General features: G+C 39.6%; 2 protein-coding genes across 2 annotated transcripts; both read right to left on the reverse strand.

The window, feature by feature from the left end:
• Positions 1 to 935: 935 nt before the first annotated feature.
• On the reverse strand, positions 936 to 5,034 carry LOC122073244 (proline-rich receptor-like protein kinase PERK8). Its single transcript, XM_042637789.1, has 6 exons — positions 4,296 to 5,034; positions 4,090 to 4,199; positions 3,219 to 4,014; positions 2,475 to 2,711; positions 2,224 to 2,373; positions 936 to 1,309 (listed from the first exon to the last, which is right to left on the reverse strand). Exons 1-6 carry the CDS (start codon positions 4,545 to 4,547, stop codon positions 1,163 to 1,165), a joined length of 1,692 nt encoding a protein of 563 aa, XP_042493723.1. The 5' UTR covers positions 4,548 to 5,034; the 3' UTR covers positions 936 to 1,162.
• Positions 5,035 to 7,782: 2,748 nt separating this feature from the next.
• LOC122074709 (coiled-coil domain-containing protein 124) lies at positions 7,783 to 14,241 on the reverse strand. The gene is made up of 3 exons (XM_042639657.1): positions 13,390 to 14,241; positions 10,137 to 10,256; positions 7,783 to 8,157 (listed from the first exon to the last, which is right to left on the reverse strand). Exons 1-3 carry the CDS (start codon positions 13,945 to 13,947, stop codon positions 8,146 to 8,148), a joined length of 690 nt encoding a protein of 229 aa, XP_042495591.1. The 5' UTR covers positions 13,948 to 14,241; the 3' UTR covers positions 7,783 to 8,145.
• Positions 14,242 to 14,966: the final 725 nt, after the last annotated feature.

A 14,966-nucleotide genomic window follows, 5' to 3' on the forward strand; every position in this document is an offset into this window, starting at 1 on the left:
CAGAGTTAGCTGCAAGTCAATATAATAATTATATCCCTATGGTCCAATGAATTGGCAGGAAAAAGCATCTAGTGCATTTTAGTAGGTGTAATTACTAAATGTATCCTGCTTTATCAAGGGTAAAGTGACAAGAGTGACCTTGGATTTAGTTTCACATCGTGATTGGGCCCTTGAGAAACCATCTGGGTTGTACTCTGATTGCACTTGAAGATAATGTTTAGAGTCGGGTTAAGAACAAAACTGTGTTTTGATATAGCTGGACTAAACAAGCCCACCATGGGTTCACCAAGTGAGATATGAGCCCTGATTAGGCCTTTCAACATTCTTGCGAATGAATGACTGAGGTATAACACAAACTTCTTTCAATCTCTGAAAAACAGGGAACTTATTTTCCAAAAATATGATATATATATGAATAATCTATAAATAAAACAAAAAATTTCTATGGTGCTAATTACCCACCTGTTTGTCATCCCTTCGCTTTGGTACATTCATCCGATAGAAAACCTGTTGCAAAATGAAATGGGATAGGCTTACTACTGCCAGTCCAAAGTGGATAGAACACCCACTAGCAATGCCTGCACAATACTTAAAAAGGACCAGCCTCAAAATTTTACCAATTACAGTACTCTTGGCAAAGGTGTTAATAAGGGCTCAATGTGGTAGTTGAGAGCAGAGACACAGCATAGGTGATTGAACAGTTGGATAAGAATTAGGATATTTACGAGCATGCAACGGATTGTAGTAAATTGCTATCTTCATGGATTTTCAGATTGAAGATGGAAATTTTATCCTTGCTTGCGTCATATTGTGTGTGGACAATTTTTTTTCCCCTCTGGCAAGCAGCCTGGTAAGTACCATTTTGAATGGAGTAGGATAAAAATAGCCAGCTGTGGTACAATTTACAATATCAATTCTTTCTCACTACAGTGCAATTGAATGAAGAAAATCTTTTCTATTGATATTTCTTTTTTTTGGTACGGTTTGTATTGATGTTACATGGTGGTAGAGAATATTTAATTTTTCTTTTCAGGAAACACTGCAGCATACACAAAGTGGTGTAGATGTTGGCTCCCATGATACAATTACCTGTTGCGAGCTTTATTCTGGGTGTATTCCTGATACATGTATCATGATGACTTGCACATTGGCTTAAAAGCTACTAAATGTCCTCTATAATCGTAATTCTGCTGCCTCTCTCATTATGTCTCCATGGCTGAGATTCACCTTTGGAGCCTCTCCAATTTAAAAACTCTCCTCTGCCTTTGCCTCTTGGCCAATATTCTTGCTCTTCTAACAACTTCAGAATCTGCCAATATTAAAAGAACCATTCACATACCAAAACAAGAGGGAAAAGAGGGGGGGGGGGAGTACGGCTAGAAGCTTCTGAACAGAACTTTTTTTTCTTTGGACTTTTGAATCTAGAGTATGCAGAGTATGATTATGAACTCTTAAAACTTCACTAATAATGATGTTTATAGCTGAAATAAGATTCTAAGCTGGAGATAACAACGGGGAATATATATTAAGTGAAGTTTATAGTGCAAAACAAAATTCTAAACAGGAGATAACAAAGGGGAATTTTTGTTGCTAGACATCTGCATATCCACTTGGCTGTAAACATGGAACTTTATTTTATTTTATTTCAATTTTTTGGTGCTATGGAACTTACTTTTGATGGTGAAATATATGGACCAAAACGGATGAAAATAAACCAATAATACAGAGCCAGGGTGGCTGACCCATGCAATACCAACTGGATTGAAACCTTACCTAGAAAAGAATTTACAGACCATTATTTTGGCCCTAGAACCAATATAAAAGAATTTCAGTCGGTAGCACCAATATATGATGTCTGCATTGGATTTTATACTTCAGTGATACTATGGTTCTCCCCTCTTTTTGTTTTGTTTGTTTAGCACAAATGAACATCTATCGTTAATATAGATTCCATCTTTTTCTTAGAAAAGGTTTAGAAGTGATAAAAATAATATAGTGATTCATATATTCCATGAATCAATCCTTTTTCCTCATTAACTTGGACTCCTTGATATGCACTAAGATTTTGATTTTTGCACTGGCAAAGCATTATAGTATTTGTAGTAGATGGTGCGGAACAAGGAATAATAGTTACAAATGTTTAATGGTTTTTTTTGGAAAAAAAAAAAAAAAGGTCTTCTAACACCAGTGGAGGCAGTGCAGCAGAACTAATAGATTGCATACCACTTTCATTGTTGGTCTTCTAGAAGATGAATGCATGAGGCACAGTCTTGCAGCCATCATCATCTTCTGCATTTCTTCCTTCTTGTAATTTTCTTGCAAGTAGGGATCTATTAATCGTTCACATAGTCCTTGGCAAAGTAAAGACCTTGCCTGCAAATCACAAAGGATGTTATATAGATGTTAAGGATCATTAAATCAAAAAGGGATTTCCATTAGGATTTCATAGAGCTTGTCAAGATATCTTCTATTACCCAGTGTACTAAAATTTCATGGTTAGACTTCTGGTCTGCATCCGTGGCATCTTTTCCAGTGATCAGTTCCAAAAGCACAACACCAAATGAGTACACATCTGTCTTCTCGTCAACCTTCCCATACATGATGTACTCTGGTGCCAAGTATCCAAAGGTCCCTACCACACGGACTGGTTTCCTGTTTGCTGAAAGTTGCTCAGGTTGATCACGTACTATAGCTTCTCCAAAATTTGACAGCTGCAAGAATTGAAAGTAAAAGATGTTGCGTGGCTTGGAACACTAGTATTGAATTTGACTTTCCCATTAAACAGAAAAAAATCTAGAAACATGCATATACATCTTCACAGTTAGATGGTAACTACCATAAGTATCCTTGATAAGAGGATTTCTCATGTATAGGACATGGTTTTTTTGGGTGAATGCAAAACATATTAAGGAAAAGAGCAGAATACAACACAACAGCCAAACTGGTTAACTAATGGGGGAACTCAAACAGGAGAAAATTGATGAAATATATTCAAAGAGAAGGAGAACCTTGTATTATCAAAAACTTGATGAATTTTGTCAATTTGGCCATGTTTTACATAGGTGACTTGGGCCACTTGGTGAATTGCCAAAGATAAAAAATGTTTCTGAGGCAACTGAAAAATCAATCAAGCTCATTCAATTCAGCCAAATTCCAGGTTGACTTGTGTCAAGGTTGCATTGTATTGTTAGTTGTAATTTCAAACAGCTATAACATACCTGAGGTTGGCAATGGTGAGAAAGGAGAATGTTTGAGGAATTCATATCCCTGTGTATGATTGGAGGGGAGCAAGAATGGAGGTACTCCAGTGCTTTTGCCAACCCAACTGCAACTTTCACTCTCTCACTCAATGTAAGCTGTCTCAATCTCTGCTTCAAGCTTCCCTGTAGGAGATTATAAACCACCGCATGCATTTCTTTACAATAGCAGTACCCAATGAGTCGAATTATGTGCTCATGGTTCAACTCACTCAAATTCTCCACTTCACGAAGGAGCCTCTCTCCTGAACCATGTGAGATGTTGAGAACCTTGACAGCTGCAGCCCCATCATTTCCAAGTTGTGCTCTATACACCTTTCCATGGCCTCCCTCTCCTATCACCATCTGAGGGCAGAATCCATTAGTCACACTACGTATTTCATCTGGGGTGAATCGCTTGCAGGCCCCCTTGGCCTCTAAAATAGCTATTCTTTGGAGATGGTTATGTCCCATGGTGGCAGGAGACTGCATTTTGTTCTTGGAATTTTGAACTACCTTATCAGCATGTCCAGGCGAGGGTGCCTTTGAGGAAGACTGCTTGGCTTCCGGCTTCAAGGACTTGTGGCCGGGTTCTAACCAGGAAGCATGGGAAGTGTATGTCTTCAAAGATTGTGTCTGGAGGATTGGACTTGTGGAACCTTCTTGTGAAGTTCCCCGCTTTCGGACGAGGACTTTCCCCAAATTGCTTATAACTAGTAGGGAGCATGTGGGAGGTAATCGTTTCAAGCAAGGAGGAACAATGGAGTCTTCTTCAGGCCTGTAACATAAGTGTAAGAGAAAGGGTAGAGAGAGAAAAACAGAGAGAGGTTTCATTTATGTAAGGTCACAGTACCGTGTGGTGCTACACCCAAGCACAAGTTCCGTTGCGAAGTGCAGTCTTACTTGATGAGTTAGAACTGCGATGAAGGACTCACCAGCACAGACCTTGACCTGGAACTCCACCTGAAGAAAGAAGTGTTAACAACAAGGTTAGACAACTGTTCAGATTTTGGAATCAAAACTTACTACTCTGGGTGGGAATTCCATTGCGATTTGGACCTGCTTTGACTTGCAGAGATCTTCATGGATCTGAAAACTGTTCAGATCAAAGCTATCCTGAGACTCCTGTACATGAACAGCTATCACATTATCACCAGAGCTGACCATCTCACTAAGTACGCGCAGAAGCACTTCTCTACTGCGGTTGTGAGCTTTCAAGCCAACCACGATTGCTTTCTTCTTCTTTGTTGTCTTCTGGGCTCCTATAATCAATGCAATGCTGCAACTGACCCTTGGAATTCTTCCAACCATCGTTGAGGAGGTGAATTCCGTTGTTCAAAAAGTATCAATTCCATTCCAGAATTAAAGAATTAACATTGATCGTCATTTTTCGATTGCTATGCCCGTTCTGAACTATCTTTTTCTATGATTAGCTTTTCCTGGTTCGAAGGATTACGACTGGATAGGCGCAATGGTCCCCATCACGTTTAAGTGCAACAACCAAACTGAAAGCTTGTTCCTTCAGTGCTGCTTGGTAGGTTCTCATGAGTCATAACTGAACCTAATTCCACAGCTCTATCTCACAAATTTCTTTTCATCTCTCTGGACAGACAGATCTTATTGAGATGCCAAAAGAGTCTCACGACCCCGAAGAAGGAAATATGTACTTAGCTCTGTAGCAATGGCTTTTCTCGGTCTTCCTATGGTGTAGTCCACATCTGTTAGAAAGTAGAATCTCATCAAAAGTTGCAGAGCGAGATAGAGAAAGTGCGAAAACATGTAGAAAGGTTTCCCTAATCGATCGGTGATATGTCTCGACTCTGGACTACTGAAGGATCCGCATCAGTGGTTCACCGTTCACTCGAACGGAGTTGAGGGGTGGACTTGATCGTCTTTGACACAAGAGGGTGTCTGACGCGTATCGAACGTCAAGAAACATCTTGGGTTACGTGTGAATGCCTAGGCTTCCTACTTGAGCATTTCTCATCGTTGGATGCCGCTTGATGTCTTGTTATGCCACAGAGGAATTCATTCGTGGGAAAATTATTTGATTACCCACTTATGAGTTTCCCTTTACAAAATTATCCACCAAAAGTTTCAGTTAATAAAAATACCCAAAATTAAGTTTTCCTCTACAAAATTACCCACTTAAAGTTTAAGTTAACAAAAATACCCAAAATTGAGTTTAGGTTTACAAAACTACCGACACAAAGCTTCAATAATAACAAAATACGTGATTATATGTGGAAGATGAAGACTCACTATTTTGGGTAGTTTTGTAAATCCAAACCTGATTTTGAGTATTTTTGTTAACTGAAACTTTGGGTGGATAGTTTTGTAAACCCAAACCCAATTTTGAGTATTTTTGTTAAATAAAACTTTTTGTGGGTAATTTTGTAAAGGAAAACCCAAATGTGGATAATCATGTAATTTTTCCTTTTATTCGTTCATAATTGTAGGGGTCATCGTGCAAAATCCGATACGTGTCTCGTTCATAATAGATCACTATGTAACCGTTGAATGGCCCACTCTAAGTGGAACCACACCCCAAAAAATAAAGAGTCAAGGAAAATTCCACGCTATGAGGTTAGTTTCCACACCAGTGATCTAAAGCATCACGAATAAGGGTGTCAATTTCAAATTGAAATCGAAAATAAGCCGAATTAATCGATCCAAAATCAAACCGAATTCAAATTCGGTTTGAATCTGTGAATATGCTATTCGGTTTGGCTCGATTTTGATTTAGGGTGTCAGAACCATTGGTTAGCAATAGTCATAAGGCCCATAACTTGATCCCATTATGGCCTTTGGTCTAATACAATTATAGTTCAAAAGTGGAACCGTTTTCATAACCGAATTAAAACCGAGATATAAAATTGAATTAAAATTGCATATCATAACCGAATTGGAACCGAAACCAAACCGAGCCCAATTGAATCGATTTGAGTATCTCAATACGAAACCGAGTCAGTTCTCAATTCGGTTATGGTCCACCTTATCCTCATATTTGGAACCAAACCGATTGACACCCTTAGTCAAGATAAGGTTCAATTTAAGAAAAGGTCAGGACGGGGATCGGCTCATCTCTTTATCACACATCAAGCATCACGTGATAAAACATGATCTAAATGGTTGAGAAAGGCATGGAGAACATGATGCTAAAAATTTGGAAAACGAAACACAAAGAACCGTTAGATCATCATCTCATCACGTAGTCAGGTAACCATGAGTAAGACTTGAACAATGGACAGTAAAGAGAGTGAAAACATCATTTGCTGTGGGTGCGGCAGTGTGACAGTGCGACGAGCATCCGACGGCTGAGATGACATTGGCACATGCCCCGATGTCATTCTGACCATCGGTTGCTCGCCGCACCCACGGAACAATCATCGCTCCTAAAGAGAGGAGCCGAAGGGAAGGAGGAATCCATGGTTGTACCGTAATCCTATTATTTCCTTGTTCTATTTCTTATCCCGGCGTTTTAATTTACTTCATTCACCAATCCATTTTGACAGATTGAAATTATCTTGTTGTGGGAACTTATGAGAGAGAGTACAACCAAACCAGACGGCTTGCGCAATGGGCAATGATATAAAATGTTCCAAAGTTTCCAAAGCAGCACCACATCTCATGCATTGAGGGCCAATTGGGAGATGACACATGCCCTCCAAGAAAGGATCTACTTTAGGGATGGTATGGCACCGCAAGATTGTCTTCAAAACCAGGGTTGGAGTGGGTAGCCCAGCTTCTTAACGTTGAAGATGGGAAGCGTGGAAGGATGATTTAATCACAAGACCTGGCCACCAGAGTCCAAGGTCATTACTGCTGGAGCAGCTTCACCATTCTCTCTAGGAATGAACCGTCAGTTGCTTCGGCCAACCCCTGCAATGATTGCCTCAGGGTGCCTCCAGCAGAAATTGCCAAAAAGCACACAGCTTTCTCCACCAGTTTGAAGTCCTGGAAATCTTGATATCTTGATACTGGTAGTGGGGTAGGACATATTTTTACCTTTCACCACACACTCCCCTAACCTGCTACCCTGAGAATCTGATTAAAAGGAAAAACTAACTGTATAAGAGGGAGGCTACCGGTAGTGCCGCTATCCTTGGCCAACGTGTCTCAAAAAAGCTTTCGTTCTTTCATTTATTAGTTATTCATATAAATAACATAAAATATCAGAAGCATGATCCACCAAATGACTAACAGAGTAACAGATGATGATACTCAAAATAGTTCCATACATAGTTCTTGTCCAAACAGCTGAAACATGAAGTAAGGTCCGAGCTCACCAGTCCACTAATCATATCTACATTGTTATATTCAATGTTCTTTAACAGACGAGCATCGGATCATTCAGGCTCATTGTAGTATCGAAGCTGAAGCCCCATAGTGCTGGATAAAAAAAAAAAGTGGTTTTTTTCTTCTTCTTTTTTTTTGGGGGGGGGGGGGGGGGGGAGAGAGAGAGAGAGCACACAAGAGGGTGAAGGAGGCTACTTGGATATCTACAATCAAAGCCACAATTACTTGGCAGTTTGGATTCCAAGCAGAAGATAAAAGTTGGCTTTATTATAAACAAATTCAGCTAAGATAAACATAACGACCCAATCACAATTTCATGCTATCCTTTTTCTCCATAAGTACACCCCAGTAAGCAATAATTGACCGCACAGATTCGGTGTAGAGGAGCAAAATTATTTCAAGAAAGTGACAGAACTACCATGGGACCAAAAAGTGACTCCTTGGACCCAGGCAAACAGGGAGGGTCAGACATTTCCCACTCTGTAGATCCAAAAATCTAGAATAGATAGGAGATTACTAGCACTTCCAACACCTAGATGTAGTAGTGTGGCGAGATAGGAACACCAGGGAGTAAATAGCTAGCTGATTCCAATTGGAGATGCCACTAAGATCACTCCGTAATCTGCAAATCACAAATCTTCAGTAAGTCCCAAGCATTAAGATACAGAAAAGATGATGCAACAAATAACAGTCCCAAGCAGCAATTTATGAACAGTATCTGCTGGTCAAGTGCATTGAAACAAATTATCCCGCCTTAAAATCAATCATATGCTGAGTGTCCCTACAAGCCTGTGGATGTAGCAAGAATTTGCATCCTTCATACCTGCACCAGTAAACTTAAGCGATGGGTGTACTCCAGACAAGTTAATACTTGCTGAACAACATCCCTTATCATGCTCCAATCCACAGGCATTTTCTCTTGCTTCATTTAGTACCACCTTTGATTTTCAATGGACAGACTTTCTAAACGTACAAATAAATAGAGTGCAGCTAGCAGTTTCATATGGTTTGATTTTATTGCATTACATTCGCTTCATGGAATCTTCTCCTCACTAAGAAACCTATGCCATTTCTCTGGTCTTACTGTGGAAAACGAAAATTTTCTACTCCCATTTGTGGCCCCCAATTTAAATGTAATATTTGTTTCAATGAAAGCTAACTTCAATGAACCTGCATCAGTCCAATGTTCTAATTCCATTGAGATTCCGATGGTCCAGTCTCTTGGATCCAGACAGTTTGACCAGATAAACTAAGATGCACCATGGCATAAACATAAAGACTGCAGTTATAGCTCAAATAGCACAATAAGAAGCTGATTAAGGTGTTTATGGGTCTTCTAATCTAATAAACTCCCATTAGAAGTTTTTAAATGTGACATAAAATTAAAATCCATGTGGTTTGATGTTATAAATTTCCAGTTCAAACCAGCCAACGATTCAAAATCAGAAGCCATTGACCAGTCAACACTTTGCAAAGCCTCCTGTCCGTAGAATGGTAGAGGACATTCAGGCCTCCCTTCTGGGCACCAACCATGGTCCAACTGCCCATTCTAATGGTACCTACAAGAACCGTACAGAAAATATTCCAACTCTAAGCAGTCAATTTTAAGGCTTCGTAGGCAAGACCTACAGGAGGTTCTTGAAATTCTAAACTCTAGGTTAGTATTCTTGAAAGACCCTATTCAAGGATGAGACTGGAATACACCCTTTAGATCAACCCTCAAACTAATTGGAATGTTGGGTGTCAGTGATTCTACCATCTAAGATTGTAACTGAGGCAGCAGGCAGGGATCTCTACTCAATTTCAAATGACATTATGGATTTATTTATATATAAGCTATGAAATCTTCAGGAGGACTCTTTTGACAACCCATAAACTTGAAATAAATAACAATTATAATTCCTTTTTCCTTCTTTTCATTTGATTTAAAAGAAACCTTCTCCAATATGAAACCAATTCCATATTTTAAAAACATTCTAAAAAATACATTACGACAATTATGTGTTCAATAATTAACTTTAATAGATAGAAGCTTGAGAAGTATCAACAGTTCTTACATTGTTTCTTCAATTGATATATGCAAAAACAATGGGGGATAGAAGCAGAGTAACTATTAAATTTGCTTATGAGATTCATTAGACAGTTTCTTGTTATATGATATTCAAAGTAGACACATAAATTGCTGAAAACTCGACATTACTCAACTAAGCCTAATGGGGTTGGTACATTAATTCTGTTCTGCCATAAAACTCTATTTGAGGCTATGTTAGTTGTCAAGCCTAGAATATCAATATCTTTTCCCACTACTACTTCCCAAGTCACTTTGGTGTACCACCTAGTCTTTACTGCTGCACTAAAGACCTCTGCTGAAAATATCCATAACACATTGCTAAACATTTCCTTAAAAATACCATATCAAAAGTAGTCAAAATTTTCATTAAAGATTTCTCTAGGGCTTAGAAACCAACCCAGTCAGTGGCCAGAAATAGGCATTGATCTCAAATTCGTGAATGCATTAGAAGGGAGAAACTTATTAATAGTGAACGTTGAACAAAAATGACCAACAAGACAAGTTATCACATCTGCTTCTTTAAAGCATACCTGGTTAAGAGGATTATCCGGAGATTTCTTCCACAGCTTCCATATCATGTCCTTGTATTGGTTGTGAGTGAGACCCGGTTTCTCTTCCTTTAATTTAGGAAGTTCAGCTTCTTCGAATGCCTATATGTATAATAAAAGTTAAAAATATAAGGTATCAAAACAAGGAAATTCCAACGGATACAAAAGCCAAGGACCAAATCTAACAAGGAATCGATCAGCATTGTTGAATGAGTTATTAGACGCACTACTTTTTCCCCTTTGGGTAGGGGGGTTGTTCATATTAATTAGACACACAGTTCAAAGCAACCGCAAATCTACTGGTTAGCGTCCAAACCAAAAAAGTAGGTAGTACCAAGACTATTATTGTACTACTTAACTGTTGCTACCAAAATCCTCACATTACACTTACACTGAAGAGGAGAACAAATTACTGAAGATATCAGCATTGCCCAACAATCTACTTGAATCCTTACACAGGAAATGAATAAATTCAAGCCCAAAACGCATAGTACCTATAAGCAATTGAGTTGTTTCCCACAACCAGGATGGAGATAATCCACTCTTCAAGTGTATAAGTCATCATAGAGAAACCATAGGTAGGATTTATAAATGTTCTCGGTATTAGTTTCAAGGGAAGCAAAAAATGCTAATTCCTGAAAAGCAGTTTATGCTACAAGTCCTAAGAAATTTACATTCTTGTAAAGCTACAACTGTTCTCATACCACGACTTATCTACTTAGGCTATTTTTGTCCCCTTCTTACTTCATCAGTAAAATCATAAAACCTTGGATATAATATTTATGGGCTGCGGTTGGGCCCCCTGCTAACTTTCCTGGAGCTAGCGGCTCCACCAAATTGGGGGGTGGGAAACTGGGATGGGAGGGTTCCAGGGGGTGGGAGAGATGCAGGCACAGTGCTAGCATGCCCAGCCTTTACCCAATATTCATTTATTAGAAGAAAAAGAGAAAATCAGCAGAAGGGCTGACTTGTCTCTTGTCATGCCGTGCTTCATATACAAACTTGGACTGGCAAGGTCCTCAACACAGTCTTTGATTGATGATAAAAACCACCATATTGTTGCATCCTTTGTTACGAAGCAATACAGTGAAATATTCAATAGGCCCACATCAATCAATTGTAACTAGTGAAATTTGAAAGATCAAGAGTCTGGACATAGCTTCCAACTAAGATATAGCTTCATTGAGGGACTAGAGTTCAGGCCTCAACTCTGAAAACATGCTCTGCTCTACAAAGATGATCAGACCTACTTCCAATCTTATGCCCCCACCAATGCTCATTCGGCAAAAATAAGACCCTGAATCCATTTACAGAGCCCTAACATGTAACATCCCCCCCCCCTCCCCTCTTCAAATGAAGCCTTTGCAGTTGCAAACCATTACTGCCTATTCTGAACCAAAAATTTATCCAATTAATGTTCAAAATAAATTCCTCAAGCTTTAAAATGATTAATTACCACATCAAATCCCAAATTGCTCTTATTTGTTTCATCTATGTGGAGTTATGGATTCGAGATATCCCCACATCATAGGGTGCCAGCTCTGTCTTGATAATTCGAGCAGCCACTTTAAAACTTCATCGAGGAATCACACATTCATTTAATACTTGTAATAAGGCCATCAGGGTAGACATGTCATATGGGAAATAAAAGCAACCAACCATAAGTTAAAAGCTTCTCTTGTCCTCACACTGAAATTCATTCATGAGCAATCATAATAAACATTAAACCTCATGGATTAGCCTCCACTTTTTAAGCCAAAACAGTCACCAAATTTTTATGGCATTTCTTCAATCAGTACACAAAAATCAACACTAAATGAAATGCCATTGCATTGTTCTGAATTTTCTCATCATTAATTGAGAGCATTGCAGCCACTCACATGTTCTCTTCATCCATCTAGTACTTATCTTGAACGAAAATGATTCGGTGGGGAAGTTCAAAATGATGCTAGGGATTAAAATTGACAGGAAATGGAAACATAAATTGGGCAAAGACAGATACTAAGTAGGCAAGCTTATCCCCATGGGAAAACAAAAGTATATTCACTTAGCTTTATGAATAGCAAAGGAATGCTCCTGCCTGACAAGGAAAAACTTGAGCATCTTACTAGAGGATACAAACTGAATCTACCCCCCCCCCCAATCAAAAAAATGATAATTCAGAGACAAGTAATTTGCATACACATTCGATGTTTTTTCTTCCACTTATGCTAGCATGCCTCCAACCTGTACGTTTATCCCCTGAGGCCACTCAAAGGGGGAAGGGGGGGCGGGGGAAGGCAAATGAATGAACTGATGGAACTGAAGGCAGGCTTACAAACATGAAGTTGATTAAGTAATTGATTATAAAATTCCATCCCAACCAGATTTTAGGTTGTGCACACATTGGATGAAGAAGGCTGGTTGGTAAGAGCTCTACTAGTTAACCTCATCCTACCAGAATGGAGGTATTTAGTTCCTGATCAGATGGAAACACATTTACTGGACAAATCATATTCATTCCAATGGTCAGGCCACTAAATGAAGTACGGATGTAAATAGGACGATGAATCACGACAACTACAGGAAACTATCTTTCTCTAGAACCAGCATTATTCCACGACCCTGTAAGTTAGGAAGTTAAGCAAAGTTGAAGCATCAGAACACAGTAAAGACTTTATGAAGACAGCCTTGACAATCGAGTAGGCAATAGACATAACTTCCTAACGATAATCCATTACATGGAACTCAGTCCTAAGTAGGAAGAAAGGTAAAACCATCAAGCCTTGGAACTTTGCGCCTCCCAACTAAGAGTAGCCTAACAGTGTGGAGAACGGACAGTCTTGATGACCTATCGGATATTTCCTGAGCAAAATTATATAACAAACTCGCTTGCTAGAAAAATCTCTGAAATTGTCGACCTTTTTTTTTTTTCCTTCCTCAGTTTGAATTTTAGAATTAACAAGAAACTTGAAAGGGAAAACGATAAAAACTTCAATTTTAATACGCCCCTCCTACAGAGTACAGATGACCGGATCCTAAAATCAACTAGCTATCTTCCTAATAAGTAATAATCCAGTGATGCCACAGGGAAAACAAATCCAACTCATAAATTCTTCCCAAGAGCTTTGTATCGTACGTTCCAAAATCAGTTAAGAAAATTTTTACGTTTCTGCAAAGCAAAATTACTAAATTCCAAAAAATAAGACACAAAATGATTGAAATTGCAGCGAAACGAAAGAAAAGGAAACGTAACCTTAAAGGAGGCTTTGAGCCTTCTCTCGGGATGGCGGTCGACAGGAAGGTTGTCAGTGACGGCAATCCGAGCGATAGCTTCCTCAACAGTGTGAGCCTCGATGACGGAATCATCACGGTTGGTATTGGTAACAAGGACCATGCGCTCATACTCCTCTTCGTCGGCAGTACGAGCCTGGTGCTTCTTGGCCTCCTCAGCGCGCTGAAGGATCTGGAGCCTCTCCTGCTCGCGTCGACGCTGGAGTTCGGCCTCGGTGATCTTGGGGACCGGGATGGACACGCGGCTGGCCTTCTTATCGGGCTTCTTGGTGGCTTTCTCCAATTCTTTCTCTTCCATCTCCGCAAGACGTCGTGCCTCGGCCTTGCGGGCAGCGGCCTCGGCGCGCTTCTCGGCCTCCTCCTCACGTTTCTTAGCAGCACGAGACCTGGTGCCCTCTGCCTCTCTCCAGTACTGATCTTCTTTCTGTCGGGCTTCTCGCTCCTTGCGCTCCGCCTCCGAAGCGTTCTTTCGTGCCCTAGCCTCTTCTGCTTTGCTATTCACTCCCATCTTCTTCGGCATCTTCGCTACTGTGCTGTGCCTGTGCCCCTCTCTTCCTCTCTTCCTCTCTCAACGCCCAATACCGAAGGACGCCCTGCGCACAGGTATAATCTAGAATTGCCGATCCACTATCGTGGCTCTGATCTTAGGAGAATGTACAGAGGATATTTACTATAGCTTATGTCTTTCGGAGTTCTGATGAGGTCTTGTACGAGGATAGTTGTGTGTTTTATTCACGGTTGGAATCAATTTAATCTTTCCTTCTTTTAATTGGTTTTTATTTTATGTAGAATCCAAGTGTTAGTGTGAATCAAACACTTCAAGAACCATCCATACAATTTCTTTTGAAGAGATTTATCACTGATCAAGGTGGAATTGGATTTCGGAAATTAAAAGGCGGCCAATGGCGAAAGCAAAAAGCGAACAACACACTTCACTTTTCGCAGTGCCAAACGCAATGCATGACGGATGATGCTGTGCCTTCCCACTTATTTGCCACGTAAAGGGACACATGGATGTCAATTGTGAAGGGAAATCTGATATTGCAGGAGAAGGCTACCCTACGCCGGTACACATCGGCAGGAATGGGGTTGAGGGGGTATGCAAAAGCATCTTTTGTATGGGTGGTATGGTCTTTTCGCACTTACTGTGTCTAAGCATATACTTGTACTGATAGATAGTGTTCTTTTTTAATTTTTTGAGCGAGGATTTTTTATCCAACAGTATTCTCTGTGCCCAAAAGTATAAGTGCAAGGGGCTCGGACAGAAAATTGTCCCTAAGACTTCGTTTGGTAGCCAAGTGAAAAAAAGATAAGAATTGAAAATAAAAAAGAATCAATAAACGAGGAGAAGAGAAGAGAAGAAAAGAAATGAAATTATAAAGAAAAAAAATTATATATATATATATATATATATATATATATGTTTGGCTACCATTAAAAGAATAGGAAAGAAAAGTTTTAGGCTGTGTTTGGTAGTTATTTAGAAAAACGTTTCTGACGTTTCGTTCTATGAGAACAAAAAAGGGAATAAAGCGTTTG

Source organism: Macadamia integrifolia, chromosome 3 (assembly GCF_013358625.1).
Source record: "Macadamia integrifolia cultivar HAES 741 chromosome 3, SCU_Mint_v3, whole genome shotgun sequence".
Taxonomy (NCBI): Eukaryota; Viridiplantae; Streptophyta; class Magnoliopsida; order Proteales; family Proteaceae; genus Macadamia; species Macadamia integrifolia.